This window comes from Cucumis sativus, chromosome 4, assembly GCF_000004075.3.
Source record: "Cucumis sativus cultivar 9930 chromosome 4, Cucumber_9930_V3, whole genome shotgun sequence".
Taxonomy (NCBI): Eukaryota; Viridiplantae; Streptophyta; class Magnoliopsida; order Cucurbitales; family Cucurbitaceae; genus Cucumis; species Cucumis sativus.
In genome coordinates, this window is record NC_026658.2 from 20,639,344 (window position 1) to 20,658,358 (window position 19,015).

Genomic DNA, 19,015 nt, shown 5'->3' on the forward strand with positions numbered 1-19,015 from the left:
ATACATTATAATATAAAGTTGATCAAACTTTATTATATAAATTTAATTTTGGATATGATTCAAAATTAATTTATGAGAGATAAAATATTTGAATGAGTTCAAATATTAATTTATGTGAATTTGATTCATATTAAATTTATTGGTTAGGAGAAAAACTTATATTTGAATATGATTAAGATTTAATTTAAGTTAAATATAAGATATTTAGTTTAGCTATTAATTAATTGAAGAATTAATTAATAGTTTAGTTTTATTTAATTAAATATATACGATATTGCAGAGATATGAATGAAAAATTAATTAAATATGATTTAATTAATTATATTAATATAAGTCTATAAGATATTGAAAAAATATTCATCCAAATAAGATTTGAATTAAATATGATTTAATTAATTATATTAATATAAATCTATAAGATATTTGAGATATATTCATTCAAATAATATTTGAATGAAATATTAATTAAATATAATTTAATTAATTATTAACTAATTGATTAATTATTAATTAATTAGTAGATTTAATAATCTCATAATCTCTTCTACTCTTTTTCCATTTCCAAGAAGAAAACAATTTTCTTTATCGAATTTATCAAGAAAAAAAAAGGTAAGGTTTTTGCTCTAAAAAAAAAGTTTCTTTCAACTACCTCTAAACTTTTTTCCATCTCAATTGGTTCCCACAAACCAATCTCAACCTAGAGGATAGGAAAGTTTCAAACGGATGATGTCCCCGATTTCGGTAGTTTGTAGATTCAGAGACATCAACAAAAGTAAATTCTTTTTATCTTTTAAATTAAGAGTATGCTTAGTTTTTATTTAGAATTTTGATTCTAATTTTTGCCAATGTACTAGTATTTTAGGATTCCTAAATTAAATTGAGTAATGGTTCTATAGAATCTTCCGCTGCCATAGAGCTTTTATCACTTCAGTTTAAACTGTTAAGCTTTATACGCTCCTTTCAATGCATAAGTCATCTTCTTATCACTATGTAGCCTCGTACACCCCATGGTGACCTTGACTCTTTATGTGCACATAATAGTTAGCATTATCTCAAAGAAACAACTAATGATTTGAAAACCATTTTATAGCATTGAAATCATAATCATGTTTGAAAACATATAAACTTTTCATAGAAATCTCTTTTGAAACACTTATCATTTGAAGTCTCCTTTCAAATCAGTAAAGAGAAATTATAATAAAGTTTTTAACATAAATTCATTTGAGAGAAAACACTCACAAAACTCTGAAAGAAAAGCACTCACCACACTTTACCAAAGATCCTCCTCTTTCTTCTGTTCTCGTGGAACCTTCTCACTGAACATACCGTAGCACTTAACACTTTGTTTTTATTCTTCCCGGGAAAGGAAAACAACAATATTTTATTTATTTAAAACAAAACCTTACTTTTTCTTACTTAACGACTAAGTCCTTTCTTTATAGAATCCTTAAACTAACTTAGTCATTCTTAAATGCTTCTCAGTTCGTGAGCTCCTGCTTAAAACTCTACATGTGTAAATTTAGTATTTAACACAGTCATGCTTAAATTCTTAATCTTACACGTTGAAATTGTATTATTATTATTATGATTATTTTTGAAATGGTTAAAAATAAAAACAAAATATTGAAAAGCGAAAAGAAAATGTGTAACATTGGATGTGGGACCCAACTCTCATCTCATCTCTCCTCTACTTCTTCCTCTCACGGATAAGAACTCCAACAATACAAAACAAAAGAACTTTCCCTTCCACACTTCCACTTCTTCTTCTTCTCCCTCCATTTCAAAATCACATCCCTAAAACGGAAGAAAAACAGAGAGAGTGATACACATGTCTGTTTTGGGTGCAAGCACTTCCCACATTCTCTACCCACCACTTCACCAACACCACTTTCTAACCAATGCGAAGCGTTGTAGTTTTCTCAGTACAGATTTTGGAGATCACCGGCGCAGGGAGCTCCGGATCAAGGCCGAGGCTGGCTTTTGGCCGGATTTGTCAAGACCCGCCTCGGTGGAAATGGAATCCATCGACGATTCCGATCAACTAGATCGGATTTTGATCCACGCTCAACACCTTTCTCAGCCAATTCTTATTGATTGGTTCGTATAGTTTCCTCTATCCTTTCATTCCAAGGGCCTTTTTTGTAATTTCCTCCTCTCTCTCTCTCTCTCTCTCTCTTTTATTTTATTTTCTATGGTGTAGGATTTCAAATTAGTGATTTTGGGTGATTAAAAGTATGTTTAGCAAGGATTTGTAAAATATAACATAACTATTTCAAAATGAGTTGTTAATTTAAATTAAGTGTTCTTGCATTATTGGTGAATATTATAAATTAGGTGGTATGTGATATTAATATTAAACAAATGGGGGAAAATAGGATGGCAACTTGGTGTAGGAAATGCATCTACTTGAAGCCTAAACTCGAGAAACTTGCTGCTGATTATGTTACCAAGTAATCTTCTATGCTATCTCTTTCCTCTCTCTCTCTCTCTCTCTATCTCTCTCTCTACTTCTGATATGAACACAATAATTTATGTAGTGATTAAATTTCAGAGCAAAATTCTACTATGTAGATGTGAATAAGGTCCCTCAATCTCTTGTAAAACGTGGAAACATATCTGTAAGTATAATTATCCTTTGAAGCTTCCCTTTTCAATTCTTTACTTTTCTAATGAATTTCATCTTCATTATTTATTTGTTCTTTTTTTTCTTCTTTCTCCAGAAAATGCCGACAATTCAGGTGACCACTTTTTCTTGATTTTCACTCTTACATTAATTTCTTACAAAATATATATGTATATATATATATATGAATATGAATATTTGAGAGTGGTACAGATGAGTTATTGTTCATAATTTGTTCTAAAGTTATTAATTTATTAGCTTTGGAAAGATGGAGAAATGAAAGCAGAAGTAATTGGAGGGCACAAAGCTTGGCTTGTGATTGAAGAAGTTAGAGAAATGATCCAAAAGTTTGCTTCATAATATTTTGTTCACGACTCTTCCTTTGTTCATTTATTATAATTACTTCATCTTCAACCTCCCCTTACCTGAATTGTCAAAATCTTGACACCTTTAATTTTAGGTTGTTTGCACCTAATATCAATCACATATGTATCTATCTCTTCATTGTACACATTACATACAAATATTTTACCTTCTCTTCAATATAGTATTTAAAGAATGAAAAGCTGCAATAATGTGTAGGAGGAAAAGAAAAATAGTTTGGCCTCTTTTTCAAAAAATATGAAAATTTTAAATTTTGATTCTTGTTTCTTTGATTATACCAACTCTTCCCTCGTTGCTGTAATATTCTTTTACCTTGTGCGTATAAGTCAATCGATATGCCTAATAATATGTATATGCATGTTAGAAATTCATTCCAAGTAACATTGATGTATTGATGTTCCAATGAGGTTGGGCAAAAGATTAAAAAGAAAAAAGAGTATTTCTAATCACATACTCCCTTTATTCATATAACATTAATGTCAGTATTGATATCACAAACAATAGTGAGTTCATTTTTCTATCCATGTTGTAGTAGAAATTTTCCCAAAAGTACAAGGAAATTAATATGTAAATAGATGAAACACACATTAACTTAATTATGCTTTTGAATAAGTGCTTAAACTAGAAGGTATTAGAAAAACAAACTCACTTTGGATTAAAAATTAGGCTTCTACTTCAATCCTTGATTAATTCAAATGTTTTAAACAATTAAATGATATGTTTTGGAGTGATTTTAAAACCTTCTCAACTAGCTAGCATGTATATATATATTCATTTGCATATATAACAAAGTATTCTGCTCATAAAACACATAAGAAATGGGAACAATTTACCAGAGTTTTAAAAGAATTGAAGATCCTTTTTGACAAATAAAAAATACTCAGCTCTGAGGCCAATGAAATACAGCTAAAGGATATTTGTATCCTGTCGGATACTTATATACCTTTCCAAATCTCAACTTTACACTCATACAACCTAAAATACAACATTGAATCAACTTTACACTCATGATTTTGGTATCTTAAACAAGTATCAAACACTTGTATATTTTGTTAAATCGCCTTCAACTGGAAAATGGAAAACCAACCAAATAGAATGTACAGAATGTACCCATCTACGTCGTATGAGCAGCGTGTGTCCTCGACGCCCAAATACCAAACACCAGGAACCAAAAGACAAACAAAATGGCCCAGTATCGTGCAGGTCCGTATTTTATCCTGGTAAGCACGAACTGCAGATATGGAAATAATACAAGTTAGGAATCTGAGCGTTGAAGTTTTGCCAATTTTCACAGGTTTTCCAATGTAAAAAAAAAAAAAAAGGAAATAATTAATAATGAAATAACACATGCGTCTCAGTAACCACAGTTGTACACATGTATACAATATTATTACAAAAGTTTTAAAATATCAACATTGAAGAAATCGACGGATCTTCAAAGATAAGGATTCGTCATTTGCTCATTTTCTTTTTTATGCTATATGTTTACTTAATGGCTTCTTGGTGTAAATTTTCTCCAATCCTTCAATAATGTCACCTTCCCTCATTATTTCGAATTGAAGAAGTTTTTTGTAACTCCCTTGCATTGGAGCTTTCCCCTTTTGTACTTCAATATGATAAATGAAGTTGTCTCGTAAAGAAACATCAAAAGTCAAGAATTTGATCAACTAAAATGTTCTGGTACACCATCTATTTTTTTTTTTTTATTTTTTTTTTTTGTTAGGAAGATTTTACAATTCCATCAGTACTTGTCGTTTTTTGGTTCCTTCCTCTGTTGGATTTGATTAGCTTGTCCGTGTTTTTTTCTCTCATTCTTTTTAGGTTTTTAGTTGTTTCTAAGTTTCTTTTGTTCCTCTTTTGGTAGATGAGCTCGTGGGTGTTCCTTGGTTTTCTTTTGGAACTTTTCTCTTGAAGGCTGCTGTTTTATCCCATTTTATTTGGTTTGATTTTTGGTTTTTCCTTTTTCAAAAATTTATGTATAAATTTTTAAATGGTCTTTAACATGAAAAACAAAAGACAAGGAACAGTTACCAACCTCATATATTTTCAAAAACTAGAAAAAAAAATGAGAAATGAGAAACAGGAACATTGTAAGTGTAACCTAAACAGCTGTAACAAAAATAATATATAATTTACCTTCGACTTATCCAACAAGCAGTGAGTCACAGAGCCTCGGCAGCTCCTACCTTACTAGGAATATAAGCATGCCCCTAATCCTGAGGGGGGGCCAATGTTCCACTATCCACTAGTACAAACTAACAATAGGTCGGTCCTGCCACTTCCCAATTACCAAATCTCATGTAACCATGAACAGCCAATCCTCTTTTGGGATAAAGAAGTCCAAAAAATTGTCTATTTACTTGCTCAATGAGGCCAAGTTAGTTTTCCATAACCTTCCACGATAATACATACTTAAGCCCTAAAATCTAAATCATGTGAAGACTCTTAGGTGATAGCAAGAACATATACAATGGCATACGAGGTGGGGATTTGAACGTTTAATCTTTTGGCCAAAGATAGAATATCCTTACCATTTGAGCTATGGTCAAGTTGAACAGAACATGGTCTTGTTTAAATCACCTTTTATCCCTCGATATTTGCTGGGCAAGAAAATCTAAAGCTTGTTTCGACACAAAGAAGTAGATTTATACATTATTTCATTTAGCTACTAGTGCAGAACTATAATCCAGGTGTTTCCTTGTCACCCAGTAAATTGCAACGAAAAGAAAATGTCATCAAAAACTACGAACGCAAACACATGCCCATGTTTTGAGAATTTCAATCATTAGGAAATAGAATATGGAAGGAGCATTCAGGAGGCTGAAAGGCATCTCTAATGATTCCAGCCACTGTGTCCGCAGAATAAAACATCAAAATAAACCCATTCCAAGGGTAAAAAGTTCTCAACTACCTTACATTTTGTGCAATGTAAGCACTATTCCTCGAAAAACTCTACTCTTTATATATATGTGTGAATGGTAAAACTAACGATGCACCCTGTATTACTTAGAGGGAGATTTTCTTTGCCAAGCAAAAAGGAAAAAAGAAAAACTATTTTAAGATTCAAGCTATAAATTGGACCATATGAGGAGAAAGAGAACAATGCTATGCCCCTTTATGGGTTAAGAACTCAATAAGTTTTGTTCTCGCATTTCCTTTTGTATTTAATTATGGCCAAATTCTTTTGCAATTACAGCCTCCTCATGAATTTTATCAATTGGAAGGCTATCCGTTAGTTGTTTGGGGAGGGGTCCTCTCAACCCCTTGCCCTTAGGCTGTTCTTATTTTGCTTTGATATATAAAAAATGAAGTGGGCAAAGAATATTAATGGATATGGACGTCTCTTTTGCATAGTATTTCTGGCTTGTACTTATAAAACACTTAGGTTTGAGAGAAAATCAAAATACCTTATTGCATTCACTAAAGAAATATATATAGAAGATACAACGGTAACCAAAGAAGGAAAGTGCAGAAAAAACCCAAAAATAAAAATATAACAAGGATATTCACAATAATAGAATTATATCAATCCCCCAAGTTGGAGCATATATGTTAATCATGCCCAACTTATTACATAGATAATCTATACATGTTCCATTCAATGCTTTCATGAAGATATCTTGTAATTGTTCTCCAGTCTTCACATATCCCACAGATACCAAACTTTGTTGAATTTTCTCACATACAAAATGACAATCATATTCAATATTTTTATTCCTCTCATGGAACATTGGATTAGATGCAATATGAAGTGGTGCTTGATTATCACACCACAATTTTGTCCATGTGGTGATTTCAAATCCCAACTCAACAAGATGTTGAGTATATCCAAATCAATTCACACACAGACTATCTCATTGCTCTATATTCTGATTCCACACTCGAACGTGACACCACATTTTGTGTCTTACTCTTCCAAGAAATCAAATTACCACCAATAAAAACACAATATCTTGAAGTTGATCTTTCCGTCTTCCTAGGATCCTACCCAATCGGCGTCTGAAAAACATTCAATATTAGTTTGACCATAATCCTTATATAATAGACCATGCCAAGAGCAACCTTCAGATAACACGGAATCTGTTCCAATGCAGCCCAACGATCAACCATAAGGTCTGACATATACTAGCTCATAATACTCTGAATAGACTATGTTGGGTCGAGTCACTGCAAGGTCATTAAGTTTTCCCACTAACCTCCTATATCTTTCAAGATCTTTTAGTAATTCTCCATCTCTTGTGAGCTGTAAGTTGGGCTTCATTAGGGTACTAAATGACTTAGACCCTAGATTCCATGTTTCAGTTACTTATTTTCTTTGTGATAATAGAATGTCTTTCTTGCTTCCTATTACCTCAATTCTTAAGAAATATTTCAACATGCCTAAATCTTTTGTTTTCAATTGGCAATGGAAAAAAGTCTTTAGCAACGGTATACTTGAAGCATCATCACCAGTAATCACAATATATCATCAACATATACGACTAACAAGAAGACACCACTCTCAGATCTCTTAAAAAAGACTGAAAGATCTAATGTGTTCTTCCGCATTCCAAAGCTTCAAATCACCTGACTGAATTTTTCGAACCAATCCCGTGAACTCTGTTTTAGCCCATACTAAGATTTTCGAAGGCAACACACCTTTCGAATCTCCTCCTGAGCAACAAACCCTGGTGGTTGCTCCATGTACACCTCTTCTTGAAGATCACCATAGAGAAATGCATTTTTAATATCAAGTTGATATAAAGGTCAATGATTGATTGAAGGTAATAAAATAAACAACCTTATAGATTCCATTTTTGCGACTAGAGAAAACGTATCAGAATAATCAACGCCATATGTTTGTGTGTAGCCTGTCCTTACAAGTCATGATTTTAATCATGCAACAGAACCATTAGGATTAACTATAACTGAACAATAAGCTTCTTTCCTACAGGGAGAGAAACTAAATCCCAAGTACAATTGTCTAAGGCAGTCATCACCTCCACCATTGCAGCACACCAACCAGGATGATACAAGGCTTCTGTCAGGATTCTAACACACTTTCTAATAAAATACCCAACAATGGCTAAACAGAGACAGCACTCTGTGATTCTTTATTTATATATATAGCCAAAAGATACAGCTACAATATGAAATGAAAGTAAGAACAGTAAATAACAAGAGCATACCAGCATCCTTTACAAGAAGGATACCCCCTCCCCTTTACGGCTGCTGCCGCCTCTCTTTACCCTAGGGATAACAAAAAGATACCCCCTCCCTATTTCCCAATCATTCTATTTATAATCACCCTCAAATTCCTACTCAGTGGGACCCACCTGCACATTCTCTTATTTCCCACTCATTCTCTCTCATTACTTGTTGGTGAATTTCCCTTCTTACCCTTCCTAACATACGTATGTATGATTGGGGGTCTCACAGCTTCATGAACAATTTTAGGAATAGATACAGAATCTGATGATGCAATGAAAGAACATGTAGAAGACGACAAATGGTTATATGAAACAAAAAAGGAAATAGGATGACCACACTTACGTTTACCTTTACAGAGAGCAATAGGAAGATCGTCACTCGTTTCTAGATCCAATGACAAGGAAGCCTTTGGTATAGGGCATGAAACTAAAGGAGGTTGTCATCGACCATAGACCTTAGTGATTGGTGGACGAATAGAGGTAGACACATGCAGAGATGAATCGAGAAGAGGATCAAAAAGGGAAACACTATAGATAAGGAAATCATCCTTCGCTCCTGATACTCCCCCTGACTCGTAAGAGAAAGAAGGTAAAGGAATAAAAGAAGGAATGTTCAAAGAATGTGACATCAGGAGAGACGAAATATTTGTTTAGACTAAGAAAATAACACCTGAACACGAGAATAACCAAGGAAGATACATTTAAGGCCTTTGGATCCAAATTTGTATGTAAGGGCCGAACATCTCGAACAAAGCAAGTACAACCAAATATTTTAAGTGGAATAGGAAACAAATGTTGTTTAGGGCATAAGGTATGGAAAGGCATCTCACCCTTGAGAGCTGAAGAGGGCACGCGAGTTATTAGGAAACAGGTTATGGAAATAGCATCAGCCCAAAAATATTTTGAAACATGCATCCGAAACATTAAGGCTCTAGCGGTTTTAAAAAGATGACGATTCTTTTGTTCTGCAACCCCATTTTGAGATGGAATATCGACACGAGAAAATTGATGAAGAATGCCATGACAATCTAAATAAGTTTAGGTGCATGAGAGAAATATTCTTTAGCATTATCACTCGGTAAGATATAAAAGCACCACTAAACTCAGTCCAAATTTCAGTATGAAAGTTATGAAAATGAGAAAGTAACTCCAAACGATTTTTCATAAATATAACCATGTTACACGAGAATAGTCATCGACAAATGTACAAAATACCGAAACCCTCCTTTGGACTCAATAGGACATGGGCCCCAAACATCAAAATGAACCAATTTAAACACTAGCTCGTTCATTGACTCGAGGATACAAACTCAGATGGTGAAATCTAGCAAACCGACATGACTGCACATTCTAAGGAAGACAAATGTTGAAACTAGAGAAGACTCTTCAACACAGAGATAGACGGATGACCCAACCAACAAGGTTCTTCAAGAGAAGATGACTTGCTAGAGGATGTGATGGCTGTAGGTATTTGAGGTTAAAAAATGTAAAGACCTCCAAACTCACGTCCTTTACCAATAGTCTACTTCGTCGTAAAATCCTCAAATAAGCAATAACCAGGAAGAAAAAAAGAGACAACAATGAAGATCACGAGTGATTTTACTGACAGAAATCAAATTAGAAAAGAATTGTGGTAATTTTAAAACTGACAAAGAAATTGATTTAGTAAAATGGATGGTTCCAGATCCTATAACAAGAGTGGAGGTTCTATCAGCCATAGTGACATTAAGCAAAGAGGAAGATGTACACAGGTTAGAGAATAAACTGGGGTTACCTGTCATATGGTCTGTAATGCCAGAGTCAATGACCCATTTCAAAGTGTTGGAAAGAAGGCATTTAGAGATGTTACCTATCTCCGTGATGGCTATAACTGGAGTAGAAAGTGATGTTGTCAATGACTCTTGATACTTTGGAAACTTAGCAAACTCCTCTGAAGAAATTGTAATTGACATATCAAGATTATCAAGAGTAGAAGCAACATTTTCAAACGATACCCTTTGACCCCTATTCAACAATTTTCTGCACTCATGTTTGGTATGGCCAGGCTTATGACAGTAATAGCAAACATCTTCTGAATTTGTTCATTGGTGATTGGAATAACCTTTGGAGCTATTTGATCCAACCCCTTTATTACATCTACAGTCATTTGTGCATCCAATTAAAGCACTGCTAGAATCATATGATATAACTGCTTGTGGCTTCTCTATACGAAGTATTCAAGTATAGGCTTCTTCCAACAATGTGATTTTTTAGCTTGACAAAACTGGATCTTTGGCCATCTCATATTTAGGTCCAAGACCAAATAAGAAACTCATGATGAACAATTGCTCACATTGAGCCATGAGAATTTTTGGATTAGTGCTAATTGGCATAAAGGCATTGAATTCTACACAGGTACTTTTATCTTCATAAAGTAACTCGTGAGAGACTTTCCTCATTGATCAAGTTGATATAGGGTCTTACAAACATCAAAAACTCTATTAATGTGTTCTTTCCCAGAATAAAGAAAATCCAGACATTCTAGTAGTTCTTTGACTGATTTTAGTAGTGATTTACTAGCTCAACGATTTCACGGTCTAGAATTCATGATTTATAGAAGCATTCTTGAATCATCTCGCCACCAAATTTTTTTGGTAGCATCAATTGGTGGCTCTTCCTTGATGTGTCAATCCATTTCAATGCTCTTAATAAAGTGACGAACATTCGATCTCCATGAATAGTAGTTTGATCCATTCAATTTGTGTTCAGTTATCTTTGACATCATAGGAATCATCTAAGACGTGACTACTGTTTTCTTGTCAGCCATTACCTCAAAAAAAGGTACAAAAGTACAGATCAAAATCTAAAGGAGAGATGTGTTGAAGCAAACCGTAATCATCCGAGGATTCTTTTTCCTTGAATGAACCACTAACAGTGAGTATATGGCCCAAACGAATGCACTACCAAAAAGAGGAAATAGCTCCGACAAAACCCACAAAAACAAACAGGAAAGGGCGGCGCATGAACCTCACGAGTTGGTCGGATGGCTTCAAAAATTTAGGGTTTTGTATACGGTGGTTGAGCTCCTTTTTGAACTAGGCAAAGTCAAAAAAGAACAAACTTCCGGTGGCTGCGGCGACTGACGAGTGATCGACATTAGCGACTGACAGACAGCATACAAACCAATGGTGGCAGCGGTGGGCAAAACTATAAGCTCACCCCTCCACAAAACCCTAGATGTAACACAAGAGGGTTCTAAATTCTCAAACCATAATTTTCTCTATCGAGCTCTGATACCATGTAAAACACTTAAGTTTGTGAGAAAATCAGAATACCTTGTTGCATTCACTAAAGAAGTATACATACAAGACACAATGGTGACTAAAGAAGGAAAGTGCAGAAAAAACCAAAGAAGGAAAATATAACAAGGATAAATATCCTTAAGGTTTAGTTTCGTTTTTGTTGTAAGTTCTTTTACGAATGAATTGTACTGTATTTTTGTTAAGTGTTGTAAGTCCTTTATGGAGATGAAGATGGTGCTATGGAGTGTCAACCTAGTTGACATCTCTAGGTGTACTAATTGATCCATAGCTACTTTCATTTTGTATTCTTTGTACATTTAGCATTTGTATTATTTCATTATCTTAATGAAGACGCTTGTTTCTTGTTCAAAACATAAGGAAGTCGGCTGAGGAAGGGGATTGCAATACCAGTTTTTTCCATAGAGTGGTGAATGGCAAGAGGAACAAGAATCATATAGGATCCCTGGTTTTGGAAAATGGGATCGCAAGAGTGATGGCAAGAAGATTGAGGAAGAGATTATTAGGACTTTCTCTGGCCTTTATAGTCTAGAGGTTAGGGAGAAGCCGTTTGTGGAAGGCATTGATTGGAGCCCTATCTCGACAAGGGAGGACAAGGAGTTGGTGGCCCCATTTACTTTGGACGAGATTAGAAAGGTTGTCCTCATCTGCGGTAGAAATGAATCTCTAGGCTTTGATGGTTTCTCAGACTTTCTTTCAAGATAATTGGAATCTCATCAAAGGAGATTTGGAGGGGGTGTTTAAAGAATTCTTTGGAAGTGCCATATTAAATAGCTCATTGGTGGAAACCTACATGATGCCTAAGAAGGAGAACGCCAATAGAGTGAAGGAGTTTTGACCTATTAGCCTCATCACTAGTGTCTATAAGATACTAGATAAGGTTCTCACTAATCGGCTAAGGAGAGTAATGTCTTCCACCATTTTCGGGGCCTAAGGAGCTTTTTTGGCTGGGAGGCAGATCCTGGATCAAGCCCTCATAGCTGCTAATAAGGCCATCAAGCTGTATCAGTCGAAGAAGAGGGAAAGCATTGTGCTAAACTTGACTTTTTGGAAGGCTTATGACCACGTGGATTGGAATTTTTTGGATAGTGTTGATGAAGAAAGGTTTTGGTTACAAGTTCAGGATATGATTGTGGGGGTGGGTCAGAAATGTGAAGTATTCTATCTTCATCAATGAAACTCTTAAGGGGTAAGTTCAAGCTTCCCAAAGAGTTAAGACAAAGGGATCCTTTATCCCCTTCCTGTTCTTACTCATCGTGGATGTTTTAAGTCGGCGCATTTTTAAAGGGTGGAAGGAAACATAATTGAAAAATTCAGGGTTGGTCGGAATGAAGTGGCCTTATCGCATCTTCAATTCGTGGATGATACTATGGTATTCTACTATGGGAAAGAGGAGTTCTTCTTGATCCTTAACCATATTGTGACCTTTTTTTTTTTGAAGAAATGTCCAGGCTCAAAATCAATAGGAACTAATGTCTAATATTGGGAGTTAATAGTGATCAAGATAAGCTTAAGAGGTGGGTGGAGGTGTTTGATTGTGAGGTTGATTCTCCCCCTTCTTACCTTGGGCTTCCTCTAAGTGGCAATCCAAAAGCTACGACATTCTGGGATCCAATTTGTGGGGATTTGAAAGAGGCCGGCAGTGTGGAAGAAGGGGTTCCTCTCTAAAGCTGGCAGATTAACCTTGATCAGATATGTACTGAGTGGCATCCCTGTGTCTTACTTATCCCCTTTTCAAGCCCCTAACTCGATGTCCAAGAGCATTTAGAAGTGTATGAGAAATTTTCTTTAGGAAGGGGTGGGCGAAGTCATGAAGTTATAGGCTCTCATTTGGTTATTTGGGAGGCAATGGGACGTCCTTTGAACCAGTGGGTTTAGAGCCTGGTAACCTAAGGGTTCGCAACAAAGCTTCGTTGGCCAAGTGGCTGTGGCACTTCACCCTTGAACCCAAACCCTTATGGCATCGAATCATTGTGCGCAAGCATGGCATCCATCTTTTTGAATGGATGGAGAAAAGGGTTAAAGTCACACACCAAAACCCTTGGAAAGACATTTCTTTTGAGCTTCCAACCTTTTCTCGTCTCACTCGTTGCTATTATGATATATATATATATATCATATGTCCTTTATTGTAATTGTACATAGTGTCTAGGATTTATTTTATTCTCTATATAAATATGTAACTTTCCTTTGACTCAATATGAATAAGAAATATACATCTCTGAATTCTGGATTACAGTTGCATTGTGGGGAAGGTAAAGATACTTATTTTAGGAGGATCAGTGGGTGGGGGAGAGTTCCCTTTGTTCTTTGTTTCTACATCTTTATCACTTGCCCTTTTTTCAAATCTTTTGGTTGAGTTTAAGAATTCAGTGTCCTCTTCCCTTACTGGTTCTGTCATAATTTGCCCAATAGGGAAACGACAGCAGTTGCCTCTCTTCTTTCTTTGCTTGAGAGGTGCAGCTTTAGGAAGGAGAGGAGGGATGTTCGTCTTTGGATTCCTAACCCAAGTCAAGGTTTCTTATGTAAATCCTTGTTCAATTTGTTGTTGGATCCCTTTCCCATTAGGGAGTCTATTTTCGATGGGGTTAGGAGGATTAAGGCTCCTAGGAAAGTTAGTTCTTTATTTGACAAGTCTTGCTTGGTTGAGTGAACATTGTCAATAGGTTTGTTAAGAGGACTTCGCTTGTTGGGCCTTTTTGTCGTTTACTGCTGAGGAAGACCTTGATCATCTCTTTTGGGACTGATAGTATATACAGGTTGTGTGGTGCTCTGTTCTGCAGGTGTTTGGTATTGGCTATGCTGGCCAAAGGAGCATTCACAAGATGATCAAGGAGTTCCTTCTTCATCCGCCCTTTCAGAAAGAAAGGCCATTTTTTATGGCTTGCTGGAGTGTGTGTTGTGATTTGCGATATTTGAGAGGAGAGGATTGATAGGGTGTTTCGAGGTAGGGAAAGGGCCACAATGAGGTTTGGTTCCTTGTTAGATTTTATGTGTCCCTTCAGGCTCCGATTTCGAAGACCTTTTGTAACTATTTCATCCATTGCATTTTAGTTAGTTGGAACCCCTTCTTTTAGTAGGGGTGTTTTGGTGGGCTTGTGTTTTTTCTATGTCCTCGTGTTCTTTCGTTCTTTCCCAATAAAAGTTGTTTTTGCTAAAAAAAAAAATCTAGTATGTCCAGCTATTTTTGAAAGAAACCCTTCGTCCATGTCACATGTCAATACATTACTAATGAATAAAATTGATTTCAATAATAAAACTAAATGCCAGAAAAGCAGGGTCAGGGCAAAAATAATGCATTATACTCACAAAGCGGAAGAAAACCACTACTGTTAACGCACAAACTCCTCCAAGAAGAATATGAAGGCCACTTTTCGCAGTTTTCTGCACCAAAATAGAGATTCCTTTTAAGGTATATCAAGGAAAAGCTTAGCAGAAAGAAGGAAACCCTAAGGAGTATCAGATTGGAGGAAAGGAAATGAAAATACTCCTGACGTCATATTTCTCCATTTTATATTATTGATGCTTTTTTTGTTAAAATATCATTTGATCCCATGTACTATAGACTTTGTTCAATTTTAGTCCTTGTACTTTTAAATGTCTTATTTTAGTCCTTAAACTTTCAATAAATCTTAAATTTAGTCCCTCACTAGCACTAGTTTATTGTAGATTTTTTCATTTCTTTTTATTTTTTATTTGCATTTTCACTATAAATTTTTAAAATATATTCACATATCATGTTTGTCTGCATAAAAACTATTGTGATTATTTAATCAATTTCAATCAAAAATTAACTTCGAGGGACTAAATTTAAGATTTACTAAAAATACAAGGACTAAAATTAAACAAATTTCCAAGAAATGGTATTTTAACCTTTTTTTTCTTTTTAATGATCCAAACGATTTCAATAATAAAATGAAATTTAATGAAGCACAAAAGCTTACATGGAAGAATACACGTGCATTCCATTCAAACGATATTAATGAATGGAACGATTACAAAAATCCTTAGCATTATTAGTTCACAGAGATACTAATACTAACACCTACAAAAGGTTGAACCAATCTTATATTGGTGATTTTATATATTATTAGAAAAAAAATAGTTTAACTAGACTAGCCTTGAATAATTTTATTTTGTCTTATTAACTCACATATTAATCTGAGTTATTAATATATGTACTTAAAGGGCAGTTTATAACTTAAATAAGCTAGTTTGAAGTTTCATTAAGAAATTCATCATAATTCTCCCTGTTTCTATAATATCTATGATTTCTTTTTCTAGAAAAAAATTGATATTCAATTATGTGTTGATTGCTATATTCATAAATTTGAGTAATCAATATTGATATCAACTGCCATCCTAAGCACCTTAGGAGGAGGACTTCTCCCTCCAAACAAACCCAGGTTATAACATTAAGCTTAGCACTTTCATCCTTGGTACCAGGGTAGAAACATGAGTGGGAGACTCTCCCCACGCACAAATCTAGGTTATGATACTATTGAAGGCAAGTAATTGAAATGTACTAGGATTAAGCGAGTTCCTAATAAAAAAATCAACAGCATTTTTTATGACTATTCTATCTTTGATTGGAGAGTTTGAGTTTAGACCCTAGAGGAGGGATTTTAGGACTAGGAATCTACTAAGAGTTTCTACTGCTACTCACTTTTTGGCTCTTTACTTAACTCTTACCCCTCTTGCAAGTTTGACTTCTCATCTCTTTTGAGGACGAAAATCTCAAAAGTTGTGAAGTTCCTTATTTGGCAGGTGACCAACAAAGGAGCCCACACAATTGATCAAATTACAAGAGAGTTTCCTGGTTGATTAGGTTGTTTAGCAGCATTCTTTGTGGAGAGATGGAGGAAAACTTAAAAACAAGGCTAAAGAAAAAGGTAAAGGAGAAAAGGCAGAAAGAGATAACTAGGTGAATATGAATAAACCAGTAAAGAAATCTAATACATAGAATGGACAAAATAATAACAAGGCTATATGTTCTCAAGAACTGAAAGTGTATTTCAAAGAACTAGCAACTAAAAAGGTGGAGAATCGAAACTTTTAATCAGAATGTTAGATTTTTGTCAAATGCCTAAAAGAAACAATGTCAAATTAATAGCAAGCAAGGAACTAATTTTCTAAAACGACACAAGAACGGTAGCTTCTGACATCTAAAATGATTTTGAGTATGTTAGTCAAGTGTGGCCTACTGAGAAGCTTAATTCGTCAGTAATTCCCAGTACTCTGAATTTCTATTTTAAAATATAAGTAAATTCTCATTGAACCTTTTTGACAAGAAAAAGATAACTGAATTACCACAATAGAAAATAACTACAAAGACACACCTTCCCCACACGAGGAGCTATGAGGCAAGCAAGCGTAACAGTAAGCAGCCCTGTAGCAAGAAGAATTCCAGTACCCTCAACAGCCCACCTGGTTGCAGGATTTTCGGCATGAACAACATTTTCTGAGATGGTATTCAGATGTTCGGAAACAACCTGGGAAGTTGCAGTAGAGTTATTGTTGCTACTATAATTATGAGGACTGAACCACAACGAGATTTCACTTAGCCGCTGCCTGCGGACAGCCGCAACGGCATCAGGATCAATATCAGTACTAGCAGTAGTCTGCATAGGATTAGGTACCCCACTAACAGTTCTCTCTCTTAAAGCTTCGTATTCTTTCAAAGAACTCACAACCTTCCTAAAGTCGTCGGTTCTAATATTTTCCGCAATACATCCACAGATTTCACAAACTGTAGAACCATGGCTAACAAACCACTTGAGAGCACATGCGTAGTGTACAAGTGCAAGGTCACTCTTGCAAGAACACCCAAGCTCCACTAATCCATCTTCATGATGACATGAACCCATTTCAATATCAGTTTTGCAAATGAAAACCTCCCCATTAGGCCCTATGAACTTAATTGAACCCGAATCCCCTTTAACATCTTTTTTTAGCATAGAACCACCGTCAACATTTTCTGTACTCTGCTTCTCAGGCTTAGAATCCCGATCCCCATCACATTTTCTCGCTTCCATAATTGGAGGAGTGATACCAAGAAATCCTAAAACCGCATCACCTCTTCTGTCAGATTCAACACATTGGCACACACGACAACTGGCCCCAGATTCCTTCCCTATACTATGGCGAGACTGAGAACCCAAATCTTCACTCCCAACAGTCGAACAATCATTCGCTTTAGCCTCGTCATCTACTCTCTGCACAAAATTTTCCTTTACCATCATATCAGTCATGCAGCACAAAGATTTAAACAAGCTACACCTCCTCTAAGATTACTCATCCATTCTACTTCAATAAGTCCAAGAATCAGCCAATTCAGGCATAATTTTCCTGGAGCACTGAATGAAAATTAGACAAAATCACAACTTCGCGGTACACAAATAAGGATAAGAAATAATGATCCTGGCCCGATAGACAACAAGTAATTGGATGTACCCAGTTGAAGAATTGAGCATTAGTACTAAATGCCCAAGTGTCCAAACACAACAGTGTCGATCGGGAAGAAAAATCCGTAGACCTGAGCAATTTTACCAAACCATGAACTTCAACTGAGCAAATTGTAACCAAGTATAGAACAAAAGAAGGAAGACCCAAGAAAAAGAAAGAAGAAAGGGAAGTAGATCACCCGAATTGCAGAGGTTTCGTGCATACCATTCCCACTAAACCAGCAAAAACCACAGAGAAAGGGGGAATAGTAAAAAGCGGCAAATGGATAGAAAAGGAATGCACAGTAGCATTGAAACAAAAACAAAACGAGATTCCATATGGAAAAGTGAAAAAGAAGAGAGAGAAGAAAGGAAAAATGGAGCTGTGGCAGGAATCAAATCGGCTTAGAAATTGATAAGATGGTACAGTGATTGAAATTCTGGTCTCTCCTTGTTCGAGTGATCTACTCTACATCTGGCCTTTTGATGGCCAAGTGAAAGACAGAGAGATGAATTTTGGTATTTTTTTGATATGGACTTCACTACTTTTTCACCATGTTGATTGTTGATTGTTGATTGTTGATTGCTGATTGTTGCCAACAAACACCGTATTAGAAGAAAAGAGCAGAGTCTTTTTTACCTTTTCCCAACGGACCAACATTTCTAACCATCTTTATTTCTTTCATTATCTTTCTTTCTTTCATACAGTTTCAAAATTAACCTAAAACATCTCATTTGGGTTCCAAAATATACTTCAACTTTGAAAAGAAAAACAACAACCAAAATATTTGCTTAAACTTAAGGGTATTTCGTTTAACTTTTGTTTGAAAGTTGGAGTATTTTTTAAAAATTTTAGAGCTTGAATGTATTTTTTTTACACAAAATGCAACGTTTAAGAACACTTTTTTTATATATATATAAATTACTATTATTAAGGAAGATCGATTTTGGTAGAAAAAATTTGTTTTTAATCTAATGAGAGCAATTCTCTCCAAATGAGGTTGGGATGCTTTTGAGCGTTTATCGGCTCATTTTCTATATGGGTTATATCTTAACTTCGGAAGAAATTTAGACATG

General features: G+C 35.1%; 2 protein-coding genes across 3 annotated transcripts; one reads left to right on the top strand and one right to left on the bottom strand.

Annotated features, from left to right (window-relative positions):
* The first annotated feature begins 1,701 nt into the window (after positions 1–1,701).
* On the top strand, positions 1,702–3,195 carry LOC101217920 (thioredoxin-like 3-1, chloroplastic). 2 transcript variants are annotated; one of them, XM_031883883.1, is made up of 5 exons: positions 1,702–2,097; positions 2,376–2,450; positions 2,552–2,618; positions 2,721–2,738; positions 2,867–3,195. In XM_031883883.1, exons 1-5 carry the CDS (start codon positions 1,829–1,831, stop codon positions 2,879–2,881), a joined length of 444 nt encoding a protein of 147 aa, XP_031739743.1. In that variant the 5' UTR covers positions 1,702–1,828; the 3' UTR covers positions 2,882–3,195. The 2 variants fall into 2 exon arrangements, with proteins under 2 accessions (XP_031739743.1, XP_004146393.3); XM_004146345.3 differs by having other exon boundaries at positions 2,882–3,195.
* Positions 3,196–3,789: 594 nt separating this feature from the next.
* Positions 3,790–18,562, bottom strand: LOC101218157. The gene is made up of 4 exons (XM_011655596.2): positions 18,139–18,562; positions 16,835–18,030; positions 14,805–14,879; positions 3,790–4,238 (listed from the first exon to the last, which is right to left on the bottom strand). The coding sequence occupies exons 2-4, from the start codon at positions 17,744–17,746 to the stop codon at positions 4,122–4,124; spliced, it is 1,104 nt and encodes a 367-aa protein (XP_011653898.1). The 5' UTR covers positions 17,747–18,030; positions 18,139–18,562; the 3' UTR covers positions 3,790–4,121.
* Positions 18,563–19,015: the final 453 nt, after the last annotated feature.